We start from the raw sequence: 20,992 nt of genomic DNA on the forward strand, positions 1-20,992 counted from the left end.
GTTGGCTTACAAAAATACATCATCCCTTCACCACTCTGTTGACATATGACACTTTTTATCATGTGTTTTTTTAGTTAAGTGTTTTGTGGATATGTAAGAAATTGCTAATATGTCATATTGCTTTAAGGTACTTTGGCATAATATTTTCCACCAGGAGCAGGATGGGAAATAGGAATCTTTAGTTGCAGTTTTGCCAATAGTGACCTTGTAGATCTCAAGTCAAAATATTGGAGCTTTTGAATCTCTTTAGATGTGAGAGGGTTTCAGTTTTTTCAAAGGCTTAATGCATGGCAGGCATAAGTCAGACACCATGTCAGTCAGTGCTATTGAACTGAAACGGATTCAATTTTTTTATCAATGCCACACTTGTTTTATCCATATGCTGTCTTCAAGCTCTTGGGCTAAGAGATGGTCTATCTCAGGCAAATCTGGATTACCCCCAACTTGTTTGCAGAATGAATGAGCTGACAGCTTGCTATGTTGTAGCAGTTTACTATATAAAGTGTCACTGTAGTGTTTTTATATCGGGACTGTTCAGTTCAAAGTTTTCCCTCATTCCAGAGACTTTGTTATATAAGATTTAAAGAGCTTTATCCCCCAAAAAGTACAAAAACAACTCAAGAAGAACAATGGCTGATGTGTGTTTGCTAGCCTAGCAGGATTAATCCACAGAATACCAGCGTCCTATTGGGTGGATAAGGTAGTTAGAAGGGAGGTGTAGTAATCAGATTAATGACAACGTCATTTAATCAACTTCTGCGCTGGTTACTTACAACATTTCTGTTGTTCGTTCTCATTAGACTTTTTGTTCTGCCTGCATTAGGTGCGCTGCGATTGAAAAATGTTCTTATTTTTCCAGGATATATGATGTGTGATCCAATGTTTGCATTGCAATATGCAGGATCTTTAACCTCTTAAGATTACTCTGGTTGACAAAGACTTTTTCCTCTGTTGTATTGTGCTCGTCTGGGATGGATTAACTTTGTTCAGAGCTCCTTTTTTCTACTTTTGGTGTTGCACGAAAAACCATGACCATGTTGCGCAGGAGAAGTGAGTTTTTTGTTTTCCTGGACAATGTTCGTTCTGTGAAATCAGACACAGAGGAGCAAAAGGAAGAGTGCCAGCTGAGCCCGTATGAAGAGTATTTGCAGGTGCTGCTGCAGATGAAGATGACAAGTGCTGTAAGTGAGCAGAGACGTAAAATAAAACGTATCTTTCTATTCAAGCAGTGACAGTGGTCTGGTAACAAAGGCTGTGCACCACTCATAGGATTTCTGTGGTGTATACCATTGTGCAATATGAGAAAAAAAGAGCGTCTGCTTTGTAAAGCATTCGTTAGACGCCTGCTAATAAGACTTTTACAAGAGATGAGCTTAAATGAGTGCTGCTGTTTCCTTTTAAGCCCTTGAATGAGTTGACTGTCCTTCCAGTTACTATGACTCACAACTGAGAAGCAGCAATTTCCTGTTGCTTAACTGCTACAATAAGGGCTGGTACTTATAGAGTAAACCGACAACTCATACATGATACTGCTAAGTGACTCGGACAGCAGCAGAGGGATAAATAGCTAGGAGGGTCATGCACAGGCAGGCACAGGGAAAAAATGCTTTATGAGCATAGAAGCATGATACACGTGTGTGCATACGCCAACACACATTCTTAACTTTCAGACCGGCAGAGGCGTTGTTTCTATAAATATGCACATGGCATGCAAACAAGTGCTCTTACACATAAGGTCACCCACTGCCCCAAACAGCTGCTCATATTTTGCAGAAAGTTTGTATGTGTGTGAAGCTGTGGTCATATTTATTAGTCAACATGAGGCAGTTGCTAACTGACAGTGATAGTGAAAGTCTGCATGCAAATAGGCAGAGTTAGGTCTGAATCAAGCTAAATTGCAGAAATCTGATCCTTAACAAGTGTATGAGGCAACATCAACTGAAATCAAAAATATGAAACATCCTGCTTTCAAAAAGCAGACACCCATTAATTGAACCAGTAACAAAGCGGTTAATTTAAAAAAAGAAGAAAAAAGAAGTAAAATACAAAACAAACTTTATTTTAAGTCTGACACTCCACTGACTCCATTGTGTGCTTTAGCGCTAGAGTTCAAAGCGCTATCCATTTAGAGGTGGTGACATGCTAATATTTTGTGATGCAAATGTTTTTCCTTCTATTTTATTTTATGTTAGCTTTGCTGATAGACAGCAGGCCAGCAGCGTTAACATGTGGAAACATACTCACTGCACATCATCTGATCTCCACTTATTTCTAGGTTGCTCTGCTCTGCACTGGGATTGGGGGGGGGGACTAACGGTAGCTAGCTAGTGGCAGTCCAGTTTCCCACCAGCTTTATTTTTACTGCAAAACCCTTTTAGAATTGTGTACTATGTTAGCAACACTAGCTGTGTGGAATCAACATTATAATTAACAATGCTAAAGAGGGTTATACAGCTCAAAACTGAGCTGCTTAGTCACCGTGGCGAGCTGAGGGGAGACCAGGTAGTGGGCACACACAGTGTTTCCACAGAAACACGGTTCAAACAGATTTACTAGCTGTAATGGCTGAATGAGCGGTGCTGCTTGCTAGCTCCTACCAGACCTAGTTGGTGCAAATGCAGTTAACTTAACAGTATCGAAATTAACGTATACTCTGACATGTGTTATCGGTCAAAAATATTCTCGATTGATATCCCAAGTATATATATATATATATTTCATTGGCATTTCTAATAATGGTCCAGGTCCAAAAATAATAAAAATCAATACGTGGTGGCAGATGTTTTAAAGGTGGCAGGCCGCCACAAATAAATGAATGTGTGGGAAACTTACAGTAATCCAGATATTAACAAGTGTATGAGACACCAACAGCAGAAAATGATTTTTTTTAAAAATGAGTCCTAGGCAGCAAAATGGATTTACCTTGCTGCACTCGCTAATAACTGGCTAAAAACTGTCTGAAAATTGTCTTTGCATTCATTTGTTGAATCCTCATGTAGGGTGGGTGCACAAAGGGGGCTGACGGATCGCTCTCAACCTCTAATAACCCATGACAACTAGCTGAGGGTTGCTATTCAGTGGTCAAGCACATGGTCATCGGTCTTTGTTTACGTGTGTGCACGAGCACATTTGTGTGTGTGATTCCGCCCTCACTTTTCCTGTGACTTCTCTCCGACACAGGGGTTACACCGGGCTATGGAGGCATTGTTCCGCCCCGCTTTCTCATACAAAGCCCGGTGTGTGTTTGAGAGAGGGCTTGGCATCTCCCCCAAATATTTGTTCTTGCTGCTGGACGCCCACTGTCGCGAGTCACAGTAAAGCGCTGCATTGACCAACTCACGGACCACACAGTAGATTCAGTGGCTCTGCGTTACTGCTCTGTGTCATCTCTCTGCTGTGTCTGCTGTGGTCAGTAAGGCTTTTGATAATTACTCGAACAGTTCCAAAGCAATAAACATTTTCTGCTGCTTTGCTTCATTCGATGAGGCAGGGCAAGTTTTGCAAGAACAATTGGACTAGTTGTCTATTATTTGAATTGGCAGCATCCTCACAGACTAATGACCACATTTGGATGAATGCAGTTTCCTCACCCTTGTCATTTTCACTGCAGTTTGGGTTTTGTTAGCTAACAGGGCTCCTGAAATAACTCATTCATGGTTACCGTAATGGCTCTGATAGATAAAAGCATAAAAACTGACACCACTTTCTTCTCCCACTATACACAACACTAATTGGGCGTATGGACGCAGTCAGTACTTTCATTGTCTCTGACATACCACTTTTTTCTGATTTCGAGCAGTGAATGGACTCTCTCTGTGGTGGACAATGAGGTATATGGGGTTTCAGTCAATCTTTGATGTTTTCAGCACAAACCCACCAACCTCACCTACTGTCCTTGCTCAGCACAATGCACCATTAAAAAAAAAAAAGACAAAAGCATCTCTAGGCCTTTTGTCCTATTGTCCCCCTTCCAGCTGAACATCTGTCCCCTCAGCCTCTGTGGATTCTCCCCAGCTCTGGCGTGGCATCTGCTAGACTTCACGTAGATAGCACTGTGACACAATCTGAAACCTTAAAGCTAAGTTTGGAAAGTTTTAAAGCTTCTTGTGAAAGCTTGATGCTAAGTTTTGAAAGTTTAACACTTAGTTGCAAAATCTTGTTGCTGAGTTTTGGAAGGTTAAAGTTTTTTTTTTTTAGTACCCGCAGGAATGTATTCATAGTTGCAACAGAGCATTGCAAACTGGAAAATAGTTATTTTTATTTTGATTAAAGTGCATGGAGGTTATCGCTTGAGTAATCTGAGTAATGGTTTCATGAAAGCAATAGCCACAAATGTGATTTCCATCAGTTATGTGTTTGGGTCAGTTCATATGTCAATCCTGTACCCTTACTTATCAGACACAAAATGCACCCATTTATGAAATCTTGATGATAATAATAATAATAATAATAGCATCAGTACGCTTTAACAGACACATGGGAATTTTTGTGCGTTAGATTTGAGTTTTTTGTTGATGTCTGAGTCACATCTTCATTTACATCTATTTAAATTATTATGTAGGGATTTCCTGTTGTCTGATAATTTCTCTCAGTGTACCAATGATCCAACTCCCCTTTCCCCCCTCTCGTGTGTTTGTAATGGTGCATTGATTTTTGCTGTGATCATCAGAGCAGCAAACCGGCCTCTGCAGAGTCGGCAAGGCTGTAATAAAGCAGGTGTCCCCAGGAGCATTTTTTTAGTGGTCTTAAAAACAGTGCAGTTGTGTTATCACCAAACATGCTGTGAAGTGGTTCTACTCAGGGTGTGCCATGGATCTGGATCTTTCTTTTTTTTCTTTCTGTGATCTCATTATAGTGCCTTTTTTTCTCCCTAAAACAGAGATGACCATGTCAAACAGATGTTATTTAGTGTTGTCTACATTCCTGCATCATGACTCATCTTGTTTCTAAGGTTGACAGGTGCATTATTATGTCAAACCCATCTTTCCCGAGGAAATTTGTGGTCAGGTCAGAAAACAGTTCTTCCACATGCTCTATTTATTCTAGACCTTGTTTCTTTGAAACCTACTGGGGATTTTTTAAAAGAAAATGCAGCAGCAGCAGCAGCAGTGGTGCCAGTATTATTACTTGACTGCCTCCTGTGGTGGAAAGGAGAGAACAGGAAGCCACTGTAAGATTTAACAGCTTTTATTGTGGACTTTGCATGTGACTGGTGTATGTAAGGAGAGGAAGTTGTAAATATTTAATTGTCTGCAGATTCTGTGAATGGGATTTTTAAAAAAAAAAACATTTCGTTGATAAAAATAAATCCAGTGGTATATAGATTCCAACATTAGGAAGTGTGCAGTGGTTAAATTTCACTTTCAGGTATTCAGTTGCTTCAAAGACTGAATCATTACAGTAGTGATAATTAACCAGGGTTTCCCACTCATTATGAATTTGGGGCAGTCTGCTACAAATAGATTTTTTATTTTTGGAGCTGGACCGTTCCATCAGGAGTGCTGTTATACTGTTCTGTTACGTATAGCACCACACTCTCTGAGCCCAGAGCGTACTCTGGGCACTGATGGAGTAGCAGAACGTCAGCCGCATTTAAAGTGAAACTTCACCGTTGATACTGTTGGGTCTGAAAGTTTGCGTTCACTCACAGCAGAAGCCTCTCCCATCCATAGGATTTTTCTCATCAACTGTGAATGGACCGACAGATCAGTTATCCTGCCCTGAGTCACAAACTGTTACTGAGGAAAAAAAATAACTCATGGAGCGCCCCGATGCGCTGCGTTCACTGACCTGCAAAAAGCTCAGAAATTGAAAGTTGAGTATACCTGCTTGACAGCAGCCTTTTTATTTAAAAAAACTTCTGTAGGAAGCTATCAGGATATGTGATTATTATGAGACCAGTTTAACCTGCACCAGACTCACCTCTGTCATATGCTTGTTCTTGTATTTGTAGAGGGAAGAGAAAAGGGTCAGTGTGATCTGATCAGGAATGGTTGCTAAATACTGTGCATTAGTTGAGATTAACTGGCGGTCTAATACATTAAACTGCGCCATAATCTCCATCGGCAGTTGGAGGTCAGGAGGCTGATCCTTAAACAAGCATGTATTTGTTTTCTTACAGCACATGGGCAACCTACATATATTTAGTAACGGCTGCTTCGTGTGTCCTTTGTTCTCCATTTGAACCTGTTTCCCATTTCCTGGATAATGAAAAAATATTTAGCTGTGCACACTTGTATTTATTTTCTTTCATGTACTACCACAATAGTACATGCATCACAGTGACTGGGTTTGAGTCCTGAAATAACAAGCAGAGAGGGGCTGGTTTGTTTCCTGAAAGGATCTCCCACTTATTCCCTCCTGCAGGAGCAGGGTCAGGTGTCAGAGGTTGCAGATGACAGCATGGAAGTAAAGACTGGAGCTGGAGCAGGAGTTATTAGTCTTTATGACGGGGGCCCATAGAAGGAGGTTTTACAGAAATTCCATTGCATGTTTGAACATAAGTTGGGTAACTGTGCAGCCTGTGACAGAGTGCCTGACACTGTATGATTTGCATGCAGTGACCACATGCTAACTTCTGTAACAAAGCAGATTTATTTATTTCACATTTTTTTAAATACATCTTTTTCTAGCTGAAAGTATTTTTTTTCACCAAAACAAATCTGTTCTTGGCATTCTGCCTCTTAATAGTTTTTTATTATATATATATATATATATATATATATATATATATATATTCAAAACAAAAGTTGAGCTGCTTACTCCCTAAAGGCTCTCTTGGTCAGACTTGAGGGTGGCCACCATGTTTCCACAACTTGTGCACCATCACGCAAAACTGGTCAAAAAATTTCTTGGTGGTTGAACAAATAACGGTTAACCATTGGCATTCTTTGGAGAAATGCATTTTTGGAACTTGTCAGTTACTGCCTGGTGATAGTTTAGCTTTATATTAGCATTTATATATATATATGCATTTATATGCAAATATGCTTTGACAGAGGTTGGCTGAAATGAGCGACGTACTGATGAGGAAGTTTTAGCCCAAATATTTGCTTGCTACACCACACTGGATCTCCGAAAATATCTGACGCTGCCCCCAAGGTTTATTGTTGCCACACAGATGGGTTCTGAGATTGCATACTTGTCTGCGTTGCTAACTGACTCCTGTCATTGGATCTGTTTTCTCTGACCAGTGCCAAATCATTTCAAACAGGTACAGAGCTTTGCAAGTTGAAATGTGAGTTTGTTGGTGTAAGAAAGCATGGAGACTAGAAGACTGTATGCTCACATCTGACACAAAATGTGTTGTTGTCTTTGATAGTTGCCTCACTTAGGCTCATCATTTATTAATCACCTCTTTCTCTTGGAGCTGGAGAATTGCTTTGATGATGGGTTTTCCATTTTACCAGAGCAGCCTCTATCCCATCTAATATTCGCAAAGACTCATGAGCTCAGAGTGTGAGTCATCATTTTGCGAATCATAACCTTTATTTTATATATCGTGTAAGATTTCAAATATGGTGAAGAGTTTATGAGGTCCCAGGAGCAATTGGATACCCGCCCCCCCACCCCCTTAAATTTAACCCCCTCCCATGTAATCCCGCCTCTCTTGTCATTTCTACTCCTTTCAACCCCCCTCACTCTGTTTTTCCGCTCTCTCTCTCTCTCACTATCCTCCTCTCCCATCCCACTTATTCCACCTTACGCCTGATGGAGCATTAAGCCTGAATGCTGTGGGGCAGCCGTGGCCTCAGATTCAGAGTGTTTGTGTGAGGGAGCAAGCGCTGCATCGGTTCCTCTCCTGCTCCCTGTGATTCCTTCTCCTTCTAGACAATCAGGAATTTACTTGTTAAATCTGTGCAGTTTCTTCTGTTACTGTGTGGGAGTGGGGTCAGCGGACATTGTTCCAAACCACGACACTAATCTGCACTCGGATACCTTGGAAATGGGACGCCCTTTTTGACCTAACCTCAACCCTTTGTTGTGCCGTTTTTTTGGAGTTGGATGGACATTTTGTGGATTTGGATATTTCAAAAGGGTACACAGTCCACACAGAGACACGCTGGATAAGATGGTGCCCCTGCAAAAAAGGGTAATCTGAGTTATGTGTGTGGGAGAGAGAGGAGGGTTTTATGTGCATGATGGAGCTGCAGGGACGATTGTTTGGTCGGTGCCTTCAAGAGATAATGAAGTAAATGCTGTTTGATGACTAACTGGCACATCATTCTGAGAATGAGCACGCTCTTGGGCATAACAACGAAAGGTTTGTTGTGGAAACAAGAGAAATAGGTGTCTTGAGGACACAAACAAATAGAGGTGACGTGGAGTTGCTGCATTATTTCAGTTAAATGTGTAATGGTTTGTTTTTATCTTGTCATTCTTCTGTTGAGTGGTTTGTTGATGAGTGATTGCTCATTCAGACTGACTAACAATGCAGAATGGATAGCCCCCCCCCCCCACTCTATTGTTGTACTTGAGTGCTTTAACCCTTTGAAACTTGGGAAAATTGGTTTGATTCATTATGGAAACACTGAGAAAAAAAGACAATGACCAACTTTTTTTTGCCAAAAAAGGCAAATTTCAAGAAATTATTAATTTGAAAAAATTTTAGAAGCTAGTTAAAAAAACTCTCAAACTAAACTAAATTGAATGAACATAATTATATATTTAATATTATTCTACACAATTCTTATATTTTTAGTTTTTTTCAGGTAATTTCCATGTTTATTTTATGTTTTGTGTTACATGATTTTTTTGACTAATTTTTAAGTTGTTTTTTTTGTGTTTTATTTTATATTCCTTCTTAGTTGCTCAATGCCTGACTTCCATGGAAAGAAAGAAATCAAGCCAACCTGCTCAGGTGTTAAAGGGTTAACCCCTTGAAACCTGGGTGAATTGGATTCATAGTTTTGGGTAACAAATAACCCACAAATATGCAAGAAATTTAAAAAAGTGCAAGGAAATTACCTGAAAATTAGCAAAAGAAAACCAAAACAAACAAACAAATATACAACAACAACAACAGGGGAAAGTAAAACAAACAAAGGAAATGATAGGAAAAGTGCTTAGAAATTGTTATAATTCTGTAAAAAAATAATTTAAAATATTTTAATAATGATTATAAGATATACTTATGTGGACATTTTCCCTATTTTATTTTAGAAAAAAACAAATCTAAATCTAATTATCTAATTGCAATTTGTGGGACATTTCTTGCCAAGTTACCCCCCCCCCCCTTTTTTTTTGAAAACAAACAAATTTTCTGAGGGTTCAAAGGTTTAAATATTTGCGTGTGTCTGAATGCACCACAAGAACATTGATGTCGAGTCAGGTTTCAAAGGGTTGACAGGAAGTTATTTTATTTTTTTATTTGTTTATTTGTTATTTTATTTTTATTTGTTTATTTGAGTGCTATTTCAAAGGTGTTTGAGAGACATCGTCACACTTCATACGACGTCTGATGTTAATAAAGCTGCAAAAATACATCGTCTTGAAATCTGATTTTAACAACTTAGTCAGTTAAGGATACCTGAAAGGGCTGCACAACTGTGGAGGCCAGAGTGTAGCTCTCGAACTCTTCATCACCACAACCGCTTCCTGTTCCTTTGATATCAAAATGCTTTTAGTGCAGAGACGCTTCAAGCTGGGTACATTGCATGGTTTACTCAGAGAGTCAGACGAACTTTCCGAGCCAACACTTCACATGCTTAGTGTGTCGTGCTCGTGAAGCTTTTAGCTGGACTCAGGAAGACTCCAGACATGTTGGAAGAGAGGATGGGGGACTGTTGGAGCTACACCAAGGTCGTTTTTTTTGGTTTATTTTAAAAATCACACCCGCATTGTCACGAATATGGTTTGATAGTGAAGTATGATTATCAGCAAAGATTAGCTGTAGCATGTGTGCAAATGAAATACTCTTTTTTTGAGAACTGTTGAATTTCAAGACATGACCTCAGCCAACTAGAGGCTCATTTTTTCCTCACAAGTCATACACAAATCATGAATAATGAGTTGGGCCCCAGCAGCTGTATTTGGTTATCAGTAGTGTTGGCTTTTTTTTTTTAACTATGAACTACATTACAGCCTCTGTCAAAGACCTCACTTTTAAATTGTATTAAGTATATCAAGTGGAAACTCACCTGTCACAACTGCAACTTAAAATGGCAGAGTCAGTCAAAGGCCAGACAATGTCACATTTGAAGGTGTTGAATGTATAAATTGTAGCCTTGAGAGTTGGTCAGAAGCTGTTGTCCGATCAGCAGCTGAGAAGAAACAGGTTGTTTCACAACCACATAAATTGAGTGGAGGCAGATGAACAACATTCTCACAATGAATGTAAGTTGAATTTTTAGAAGATTAGGATGAATTTGACGAGGCTATTCTCAAATACAGGATGCTTAGTAATATTTGACGCGATGCATTTGAATTCAGCATAATGTCCTGTATAAAATACAACATCTGCTTCAAGGTGATTTAATCTTTTATTATGCTTGAAATCTCTTCCTTTTTTTGGTATACTTGATGCCGTTATATTGCTATTGCTCTTGTAATCTGAGTGATTTAATCATTATATCTTTGTCTTTTCTACAGGATCAGTTTGACAACTTGGAGAAGCATACACAGTGGGGGATCGAGTTTGTAGAGAAGTACACCAAATTCGTCAAGGAGAGGTCAGAGATCGAAACCAACTATGCAAAACAAATTAGGTGAGTACTTCAAGGGATACTTTGCCAGCTCTCAACCAGCTTTGTATCATAACAATGTGGGTAGTATGTGTAAATGAACTTTGGTAAACTTCCCTTCATCTTACCAGTGCCTAGATCTCTCTGCTCATCTCTCGCAAAACATGTCATCCAGCCTAATTTCGCTGGCTCTGGGGCTGTTTCTTGAACTACTGCCATTACAGACACAAAGAGTTTAGAAGCGGATTGAGAGAAAGAGAGAGAGATGCCCCTCTTTCTCTCTCAAAATCAGAACAAGCTTAGATCAAATGGTCATTTTCTCACCTAAAATGTTTTCAGAAACATATTTTTGTGTACTGTTTGGCCGTCTTATGAGAATTTTTGAACAAGAAGAGGGCGCCATACTGTTTCCTGAATGGTGAAAAGGGAAGCTGAAAATACTGAGATCAAATGGAAAAATCTAATCAGTACTGATCAAATATGAACCAAGATTCTGCAACTGCAATGCCTATTTCTTGCTTTAAATGTTTTCAGAAACATATCTTAGTGCACTGTTTAACTTGACTTTACTATAGTTTTTGGCTGCCATATTGTTTGTCAAAACAGATAAGCTCACATGATGTCACCTAACCAGTGGAGTAGTGCATTCTGGTAGTTGTAGGTTTTCTACCTCTCGAGCTAAAGCAAAAGCCAGCCTTTTTCATTGTTTTCTACAGTCTTGTAGCAACAATTTCCAAAGTATTTGAGTCTTTCTGCTACATAGACAGCCCAGTTTAAAAAAAACATCTTTCCAGCAATAAAATACTTCTTTAAGTAGAGTTATAATCCATATTCAGAGTTGAATGGCTGTAATTAGGGTCCATCCAGGTGGCTCTTATAAAGAAACCCCCCCCATCTGCATCATGATTTGACCTACTGAAGTGTCCTTGAAACAGGAGACTGAGTCCTTACCAGCTTCATATGTAGCTGACTCTGACCTCTGACCTCCCTCTGGAGAGTGAAACTGAAATGGGAATCCCCATATGGGAAGCAGCACATTAGCAGTGTTGTATTACAATAATAAGCACAATTGCTGTATGCCAGCGTAGATCTAGATAAACAGGCGAGAAGAGGATGTCTATTCCATCTTTCTCTTTTTTGTGTCTATAAAGCGTCTTTCTGTCTGCCTCCTTGTCGTGCATGCACGCTGTCTGCTATGCTAGCTTCTGCTTCAGGCAAGAGGAAGTCAGGTTGTAGGGGGAGGGGGTGGCGCTTGTGTTTCCATAGAGACTAGTAGGTATCAGCATTATCAACCCCAGGTCTGACCCAGATTTTTTTTCCCCTTGTCGGCCCCGCCCCCTTCAGTTCTCCCTACATACACTGTGTTTTGGTGCAGTCACTGATTTTCAGAGGCAGTGGTCTGAGCATGAGCAGTCCTGCACTGAGAGAATCCATCTCATAAGTCCTCGTGCATCCCAACACAGTGGGAGATACCCCCCAAATCCATAATCCCCATCTATAAAGAGGCCTCGCAATATGGCTAATGCTCTAAGTATCGACCCCCAACCCCCCCGTTTCATAGTGATTATTCAACCAGTATTCACAACCCAACCCCAAAACCTCAGTTTAAGTCCTCTTGAGATAATAGGACTAGTAGTCTGTGTTTACACGCATGCATCATCCATAAAGCATCCCTGCACCCATGAACTTTTCACAATCAAAGACACACACATATCACACAGATGTGCATTTTTTTCACACAAATGCTGTTTTAAATGTGTGGATTGATTTAATACGTCTTAATTCTGCTCCAGTTTCTCTCGGTATACATTTGCTGAAACATCTGAATTAACCATTTGAAACCTGGAGAGACATAGCTTTTCTTGTGCTTTCTTTAAGAGCTCAGGAAAAATGTTAAGGGAAAAAGAAAATGGCCAAGGGAAAACCTATATTTATAACTATCATAATTACATATTTAAATTATGTGACAGAATTACTATAAATATTAAGCATTTATTTCAGATCATTTTCTTGTTTGCTTACTTTTCTTCTTATTTAAAATGTATTTTCTAAACTAATTTTCAGGTAATTTATTGTATGTTTTACTTGTTTCTTGATAATTTTTTGGCCATTTCTTCTTTTGTTGCTCTTTGGCCTCTTCCTATGTTTTTTAAAGACATCAACTCAATTTGCTCAGGTATTCAAGGGTTAAGAGAAATAACATCACACTCACCAAAAGCAAGTGATTAGTCAACAGCAAGCTTTTGTTCGTGTGTACATTTTCTCGATAACTCGTAATTTTATCCATGCTTTGAAGCCACATTAAAGCAGCTTCAAACAGATATTGCATCAACAAAGATAAGCAACCAAAGACTTGAACACATACAGATATCCAGTAATTGAATTAGTCAGCGTCTGTCTGCAGTATGTTTGACAAAAGGACCGGGGTAGACTCGTCTTGCCATGGCAGGTTGGCTGTTATTGAACCTCAGGCTCCACAGATGGTGCGGATGTTTTCAGTCAATGTGCTTACACAGAGCACCCGCTGTCAAACTGGGTCTGTTATCCTGTAGATACACACACACACATACACACACACACACACAGACACGCACATGTTCATTGGCACACTTGTCAAAAAAAGGCTTAAATGAGGAAATTAGGACGTACAGACAGGATAGCTTGAGTCATAGGGTTTTCCTGTGTTTTCAGCACACTGCTTCTTTGTTGTGTTACTACTTGGCCATACCTCAGGACTAATTATCCCTTTTAATCAACTTAGCTCATGAAATCAGGCTTAATCTAACAGGGATGCTTAAACCAAAAGAAATGCAGGGCTGTTGGATCTAATAAAGTAATGGAATTTGGACCTTTTTGATCTAGTCCTCTTTTCTTTCATCTGTGTTGTGTGGCATTGCATATAACTGGAAAGGTTTTGCAGATGTAGTTTTGCCAGTGCTCGCTTGCTGGTATGGCTAAATGGGACATGGAATGCTTGGTCGATTAACAAATAAATCAATTGACAGAAAAGCAAGCGGCATCAGTTTGGATTATTGATCAGAAGTTTGTCATTTTTCAAGAAAAAAAGCCAAACTTTTTTCAGTTACAACTTCTTTATTGTGACAATGTGCTGCTTTTCTTTCAAATGTGAAGCTGAAGTTAATATCTTTGGGTTCTGGAGTGTTTATTGGATGAAAAAAGCAGTTGAGGACATCCTCTTGGGTTCTGAAAAGATGTAATTGTGATAAATGATGTTCTTTTTCACTGTTAAAATTGTGATTTTTCACAGTTGTTTGACGATTTACAGACTAAATGCTAACTTTATTCTATAGGGCTATCTGTTACACGAATCTGGTGGTGTACCATGATACAGGGGTTACGATTTAATATACAACTTATCCTCATACATTGGTTCATATATCTTATGAAAATGCACAAACAACAGTTTTTATGATATCTAACAAATTAGTGCCACACAAGTGATGTTACATACTTAACGTAAAGTTATGTAAGTTATGTTTTGAAAAAAAAGAAACATGGTGACAACATACCTTAAAATAACTTAAAAGTTCACTTGGTTACACACAGTCCCATACATCAGTATAAAAGGGGAAAGTCCTGTGTTTGTTTGACCACCCCAGCCTACCTCCTAATGTTGACTACTTCCTTCTTTACTCCCATCAGCGTATTGGTCAGATGATCGCAGCCTTCCCAATTACGTGCATTACACCCAAATTAATGGCTCATGATTATGTGGAATATATATGGATTTTGGTACATTACATTTTGTAGGTATATGTGCACAAGTGCACAACAGTGCACAAGAACAATCTTCACTATATTGCAGCAAATTGGGACACTGTAAGCAAGGCAATATTTTGTCACTTTTTAAAACCTAACTTTGCAGTTAACGGTACAGCATTTGTGACTCTGCCTGTTTAGGAGGGCCGTGTTCTTTGTGTTGAGGCTAGTTATATGTTTTTATGTTGCACTGGAAGATACAAATGACTGAAGAGAGGTTACTGAAGGATCTAGCGGGCAGGGGCTTAAAAACAGCACAGAATTAACCACTGGCACAATCTTTTCATGTAAATTATTAATTAAAAATCTATGCAGTGTTTTTGAGAATTGATACAGTATCATGAACATAATATCGCAATATCGATATTTTCTTACACGCCTAATATTCAGCAGATCGATCATGAAAACATTTTCTAGTTTGTCCCTTATGTTATTAGTTACAGATTTTCTTTCCCCAGTGAATGCTGATGTGAAAAAACCCAACAGAAATGGGCCAGTTAGAGATTAGTAATTATTGATCACCAGCTGCACAAGTAAACTACATGAAATGGCCTAAATTCCTCACCAAATGAACGCCCTCTATTACACTACTTTGTACCGTTTCTATCACCACACTAACCACACACTGCACTAATCCCACGAATAATCCTTTCGGTGTAAACATGCACAATGCTTCAGTCTAGTCTTTGCGGGGCAATGCATTAATGCCTCCTCCTCCCCCAAATTCCAGTCTGGCATAATCCATAATGCAGTTGGAATAGAGTCATGCTAACAAAAGAGACTGGGTGAGGGTGTCTTTATTGTGGTTACAGTGTCAGTCTGTATGTAGCACTGATGTGGTATCATCTCCAGACAAAGACACACACATACATACGTTGTTTGATCATCCTAATTAAGTGCTAGCTGCCTGTTACTCTAATTTTGACAGGTTTGTCATGTTATTGAAAGGAGCAGACAAATACAATCTGACGTTTGACATCTGGCAGTGAGTGACTGAATGAGTTAGTGGGAACCGGCACTATAATTAGAGATGGGGTGAGAAGGACAGAGAGAGAGATAGACTGGCAGATCTGCCTAGCAACAGTGCAAACACCACCAGGGAGGAGAGGCGTGGGGGATGTGAGCAGAGCCAGACACACATAACATGTTTTTTTTATTTTTTTAACACGTGCATTATTTATTTCAGTAGGAAACAAACTGAGGCATTTAGATTCCATCAGTGACAGTGAAATTATCTTACAAGGGGATGAGGATAGAAAACGTGTTTGGGACAGAGATCTTTACATCGAGATGAAAAGACGCAGTTAACCTGCTCTTGTGACATCAGGAGACGCAGCCTCTTGTTTCCTGATAATGCTACTTTGTAAATAACAGATTTGTGTTAATATTGGCAGGAGGAGAGCTAGTTCATGTTTGACCTGAGCAGCCACTGCCTGACACTAACAGCTCATGGAGATTGTGTTGAGTTACATTATGACTTGTGCAAGCTCTATTCAGTAAAAAAAAGTATTGGGTGAAAGTAAATTCTAACCAAGATTTCCCATACATTCATTCGTATGTTGCGGCCCACCACATTTACAGCATCTGCTGCCACAAATAAATGTTCACCTTGAAAGTGAAACTTAATTGTTCATTCTGTTGGGGTGTAAAAGTTTGCATTAACAGCAGCTGCTCCTGTCATCCGTAAATATGATCTGATCAGCATTAAATGGATCAACGGATCAATTATCCATGTGAGTCAAAAACTGCTTCCGGAAAAAAAAAAGAACTAATGGAGAACACAACCTCTAAAGTTACAGAGGGTACACACAACGATACAAAGGGTTACACACGCTTTTAAAGACAAAAAACAAAAAACGCTGTTTGCTGCTGTCGTAACGTCGAATGTAATCTTGTAAAACGTAGCTTTTGGTGAGAAACTTGAATAAATATAGTTAATTCAAAGAGAAATTTTCTGATGTTTTCACATCAATGTAAAATAGATGTTTTATATGTAGTAAAACTATTTTGGAGCGGTTCTTTTTTTTAACGTGATATTAAAGGTTGTCTCATGAATTTGTAAGATTGGATTTATGCCTGTTCAAAGGTAGTGTAATGATGGAGTTAATTACTTTACACTTACAGTTCAGTTGACTGCTTTACCTCACCATCACAGCGCCTTTTACTTTGGCACTACATTTTTCATCCACCGCCAGTCAGCTGTGTGGGTCAGAAAGTGCTGTTAGAAGCTGTTACATGATCCGACTGAAACAAAACTTCACGCTGAAAACACTCTCAATACAGCATCCACTTAGATTGTTATTGTATTTTTTAGGAAGGCCTTTTTTTAAAGTGGCTAAAACATGTATTGGATATCAACCCCTCTGTAAAGCATTGTAATGCTGAGCTGTGGGGTGCGCACCCTGACTGTTTCTGCAAACCAGGAGCACGCTGACCGCCAGCTACTGTGTGTAATACACTGACTGTACATAAGTAGTTCAAACAGCCCCACTTCAGAAATCTCGAACTATCACTTCAAACATTGGTATTGGCCCAGAATTTCAAAACCCCTTTAAAACAGGATTGGAAAAGTAAATTATGACTCCCTTTTGTGTCCTTGTTGACTTTCAGATCTGCTCTGTAGTAATGAAATGGCTCATCTTGTTTGTGTTTGCCTATTATTTGTATACGTGCACCACTCGGTTGTTCATTTTTAAATGGAGAACAGTGGTCTTTAATTAGACAAAGAGTCCTGAAAGCATAAGTACACAATATGCACCTACATCCATCAGAGTAGGGTGCATGTTATTAAGTTCTGTTGACAGAGCAGCCTCCAAACGCAGTTGGGTGGTGAGTGTGTCACACTGTCATGGTGAAACAAAGGTGACATGATTTACTGGAGCCTGTCAAGCAACACAACAGTTGCTAGGTTGAGAGAAGGACACTGAAGGACATAATCATAATAAAGGTTACAGTGACATGTTTTCTTTCATCCCTGCACAACATCACATTTTCCCTTCTCCTCCTTCTCACAGTGCTCTCATCTTGTGCCACTAACATGCAGCCAGAGTCAAAACAAGGGCAATGGCTGCATAAGAAAAGCATGCTTTTTCTTCTGGTGACTGGTTCTGCATGCATGCTCCTGAGGGGGCAGTGATTTATGACCTGAAGAGAGGAAAGGGGGGATGAAGTCGAAGAAGCAGAAAGCACTCTGCTGGATTGAATGGTGTACTAGATGATGCTTTGGCAGGTCTATAAGGGCATTGTCAGGGAAATATAATGGGGAGGGTGTACTACAGTCTGCAGACTGTGCTCTTAGGAAAGATACTGTAAGAAATGTCTGACATGGCTCAACTCTTTGTCCTCACAGGAATTTATCAAAGAAGTATCAACCCAAGAAGAACTCACGAGAGGAGGAAGAGAGCAAGTAAGTTCAAGGATCTTGCACAGAGATATAAGGGATATATCAACATTTTCAGGTGGTCTGCAGATCCTCAAAAAGTCTCAGAATTTCTTAACTACTTAATAAATAATAGTCTTGGCCTTGGCTTTAACCTTTTGAACTCTGCAATAGAATTAGACCACGACCACACTGGTATTTTTGCTTGTTGTGATGTCATTTATTGGAACATTTTCAAATGCTTCATATCCTCAAAATATGCACAATCTAAAAAAAAGATTATTTAAGTCAATGAAACATGATTGACTACAGTAATTCAATAATATCATTAAAAAACTCTTTGATCCAAAGAATGAAACATAAACAAAATTTGGAACTACTTACATTATTAAGAATTATTTAGAAGTTGAGATATACTCATTTTTATGAGCAAAGTGCAAAGGCCACACATTTTGCGTAGTTTGCACCACATACAACATAGTGCAAAGATGTCATCATGAGCGTACAATGTGATGACAGTGAAAACAGGATCCTTCGCTTTCTGCTGCAAAAACAAAGAACGTTCTTGCTATTATGGTTTTTATTTTAGATCGATATATATACAGCAATCTCTTGCAGCCATTATGGGAAAAAAATCTGCATAATTATGGCAAAAATGTCACATTTGCACATCACAGAGAGACAGGAGCCTTGACTTTCTGATGCAAAACAATGAACGTTGTAGCTATTATGGTTCTTATTTTAGATCTTTTTTTATAGAGGATCATGCAAACAATGATCTCCCTTGGCCGTCCTTGGGATGTCAATTTTTAAAGAGTTAATCTTATCCTAGTTATCTATCCTTTAATTAATTAGAGCAAGTAAAGCTGCTCTGTGTGAAGGTCCACATTCTTGATGTTATAAATCTTTTCTACCACTGAACTTGTGTTTTTACTTTATGCTTGTGTTTACCTGCTGGCAAAATGTAGATTAACCTCACTCACTCTAACCATACTCCTACATGAAAGTGACCTCTGCACTGGCCCACAAACATAACGTTTTACGCACCTACAATGCTTGCATAAGAAAAAGATGATTTGTTAAAAGAATCTGAGGTTAATCTGGTGAAATTTATCTTGAAAAGGTCTTTAAAAGCATCATATTTATGTGCCTGTTACCTGTAAACACCCTGATTTTGATACACAACCCCCTTGTCACAGCACATTTATGTTTTTAGGGGCAGAATTTTGAATTGTTGGACAATCTGTTGAAGTGAGCTGTTTCCCCCTGTTTCCAGTCTTCATGCTAAGCTAATTGGATGCCCGCTGTAGCCATATATCTCACCTTACTATCCTTTTTTTTATTAACTTTTTTGGAGAATAAACAACAAACACATTAATACACAACAATATACCCCCACCCTCCCTCACCCCTGGCGGCATCACAATCAGATTATAATAGGCCTTAAAGAATCTACTGAAGAAGAAAGTCAAGACATTATTAAGGAAAAAAGAGACGTAAAAAAATGTATTGATTTTTTTTTTTCACCTTACTCACTGCCAAAAAATTCTATTTCCCAAAATACCAAACTATTATTTTAAGTTTTAAGTTCCTTTTTGTACCATAAATCTGCTCTAAGCAAAACCAATAACTATATCTGAACAAAATGACTGTGTTTCATCTTTCTCCTGACGTCACTTCCTGTGTCTTATCAGGTACACCTTCTGTCGAGCCTTCCTGATGACACTTAACGAGCTAAATGACTACGCGGGTCAACACGAGGTTATAGCTGAGAACCTGACGTCTCAAATCATCAGTGAGCTTTCGCGCTACCTGCAGGAGCTCAAGACTGAGAGGAAATCGGTGAGACATTTTGTCACATTGACATTGATTTGTGCCATTTTTCATTTCCTTTTTTTATTTCTAGTTCTTCATCTGTATTTTTGTCCATGTCATTGTGTCATTCTCCTCTTGCTAGTGCTTTAAATCAAACATTTAGTATAGACAGAAGGACATGGGCTCTGTAAAAGAGAACAGACACACTGGCCTACAAGAAATCAAGCAGCCCGTTCGCTCTGCACACTCCATTCTGCATGAGGTCATCGCTGAGTAAATATAGATGCACCCAAAGGCTCGCCAGAAGAGCAAAACGTGACTGACTGAGTCCTTTTTATGGAACAAAGTCATCGTCTCTCTATCATTACAGAATTATTTCTCTCTTTTACAGAGCATATTACAAAAGATTGGTGCACCACACACTATTCTTGAAAGGTGAAGTCACTTTGGTCCTCACCATTACAGAGTGATTTGGACCTGCAGCGCATGATTCATAGATAACAGTGTGGTGCCCATTAAAATCAGCAGAGGAGTTGGAGGAGCGGAGAGAAAACTATCCAGCTGGAAAAAAAGTACTTTCTGAAAAATCTGTCACAGGCTCTTATGTCACGGAAGTCCAGCTGAGGGAACTGGAGTGGAAAACTAAAACCAGAGGGCTGCTCAAAGGCACAGTGACCGTTTTTAGAGTATATGTGCACAACTGGTGACATCTCTGTTGCTGCAGCTGCTACTTAAACTAACTACAGGAAGCCCTCGGGTGCATTATTAGTGATCAGTTTTGATTTGCATCTCGGTTGCAGCAAATTGCAGAGAGAATGGGGATTTCCAGCACTTCATCCACCCCCTCCAGGCCCATTTTGCTCTTTTGGCTTTGTTGTATCCTGGCTTGGTTTGCACCTGTATCTTCAGTGTCCATACAGAGGGTCCATGGACAGACCCCTGCTGTCCTGAGGCTGCAGGATGTCACTCTGACATCCCTCTTCCTCTTCCCTTCTCTGCACTTTTCCTCCATTTTTTTTAAGTCTCTCTCTCTTTTTCTTTCCCCTCTGTCCGCCTAGTTTGTCATGTGCCTGACTCTCTTGACTAAAAAAGCCCTCATTTAGCCAGTGCTGGGGAGTTTCCCTTCATAGCATGACTACATACCTCTCAGTGTCTTTTCTACACAGAGGATCATTTTATCTAAAAAGCACTGAGCAAATAGTTTCTTTGCCATATTCAGAGCAGCGTCCTTGTAGGGTAAATGTAGCCCATTTAGCTTTTTTATTTCTCTTTTAGTTTTCATTCAAGGACACACTCTCACCCTCAACACACATTCATGAACGATATAGCATGATAA

The 20,992-nt window shown here is 39.3% G+C and overlaps 1 protein-coding gene across 1 annotated transcript in view; it reads left to right on the forward strand.

The window, feature by feature from the left end:
• Positions 1–20,992, forward strand: part of LOC121959824 (formin-binding protein 1) — a 69,988-nt gene that overhangs the window by 6,362 nt on the left and 42,634 nt on the right. Inside the window, 3 exon segments of the mRNA XM_042509335.1 lie at positions 10,591–10,706; positions 17,812–17,868; positions 19,536–19,683. Coding sequence (XP_042365269.1) covers positions 10,591–10,706; positions 17,812–17,868; positions 19,536–19,683 — 321 coding nt within the window.

This window comes from Plectropomus leopardus, chromosome 20 (assembly GCF_008729295.1).
Source record: "Plectropomus leopardus isolate mb chromosome 20, YSFRI_Pleo_2.0, whole genome shotgun sequence".
NCBI classification, from domain to species: Eukaryota; Metazoa; Chordata; class Actinopteri; order Perciformes; family Serranidae; genus Plectropomus; species Plectropomus leopardus.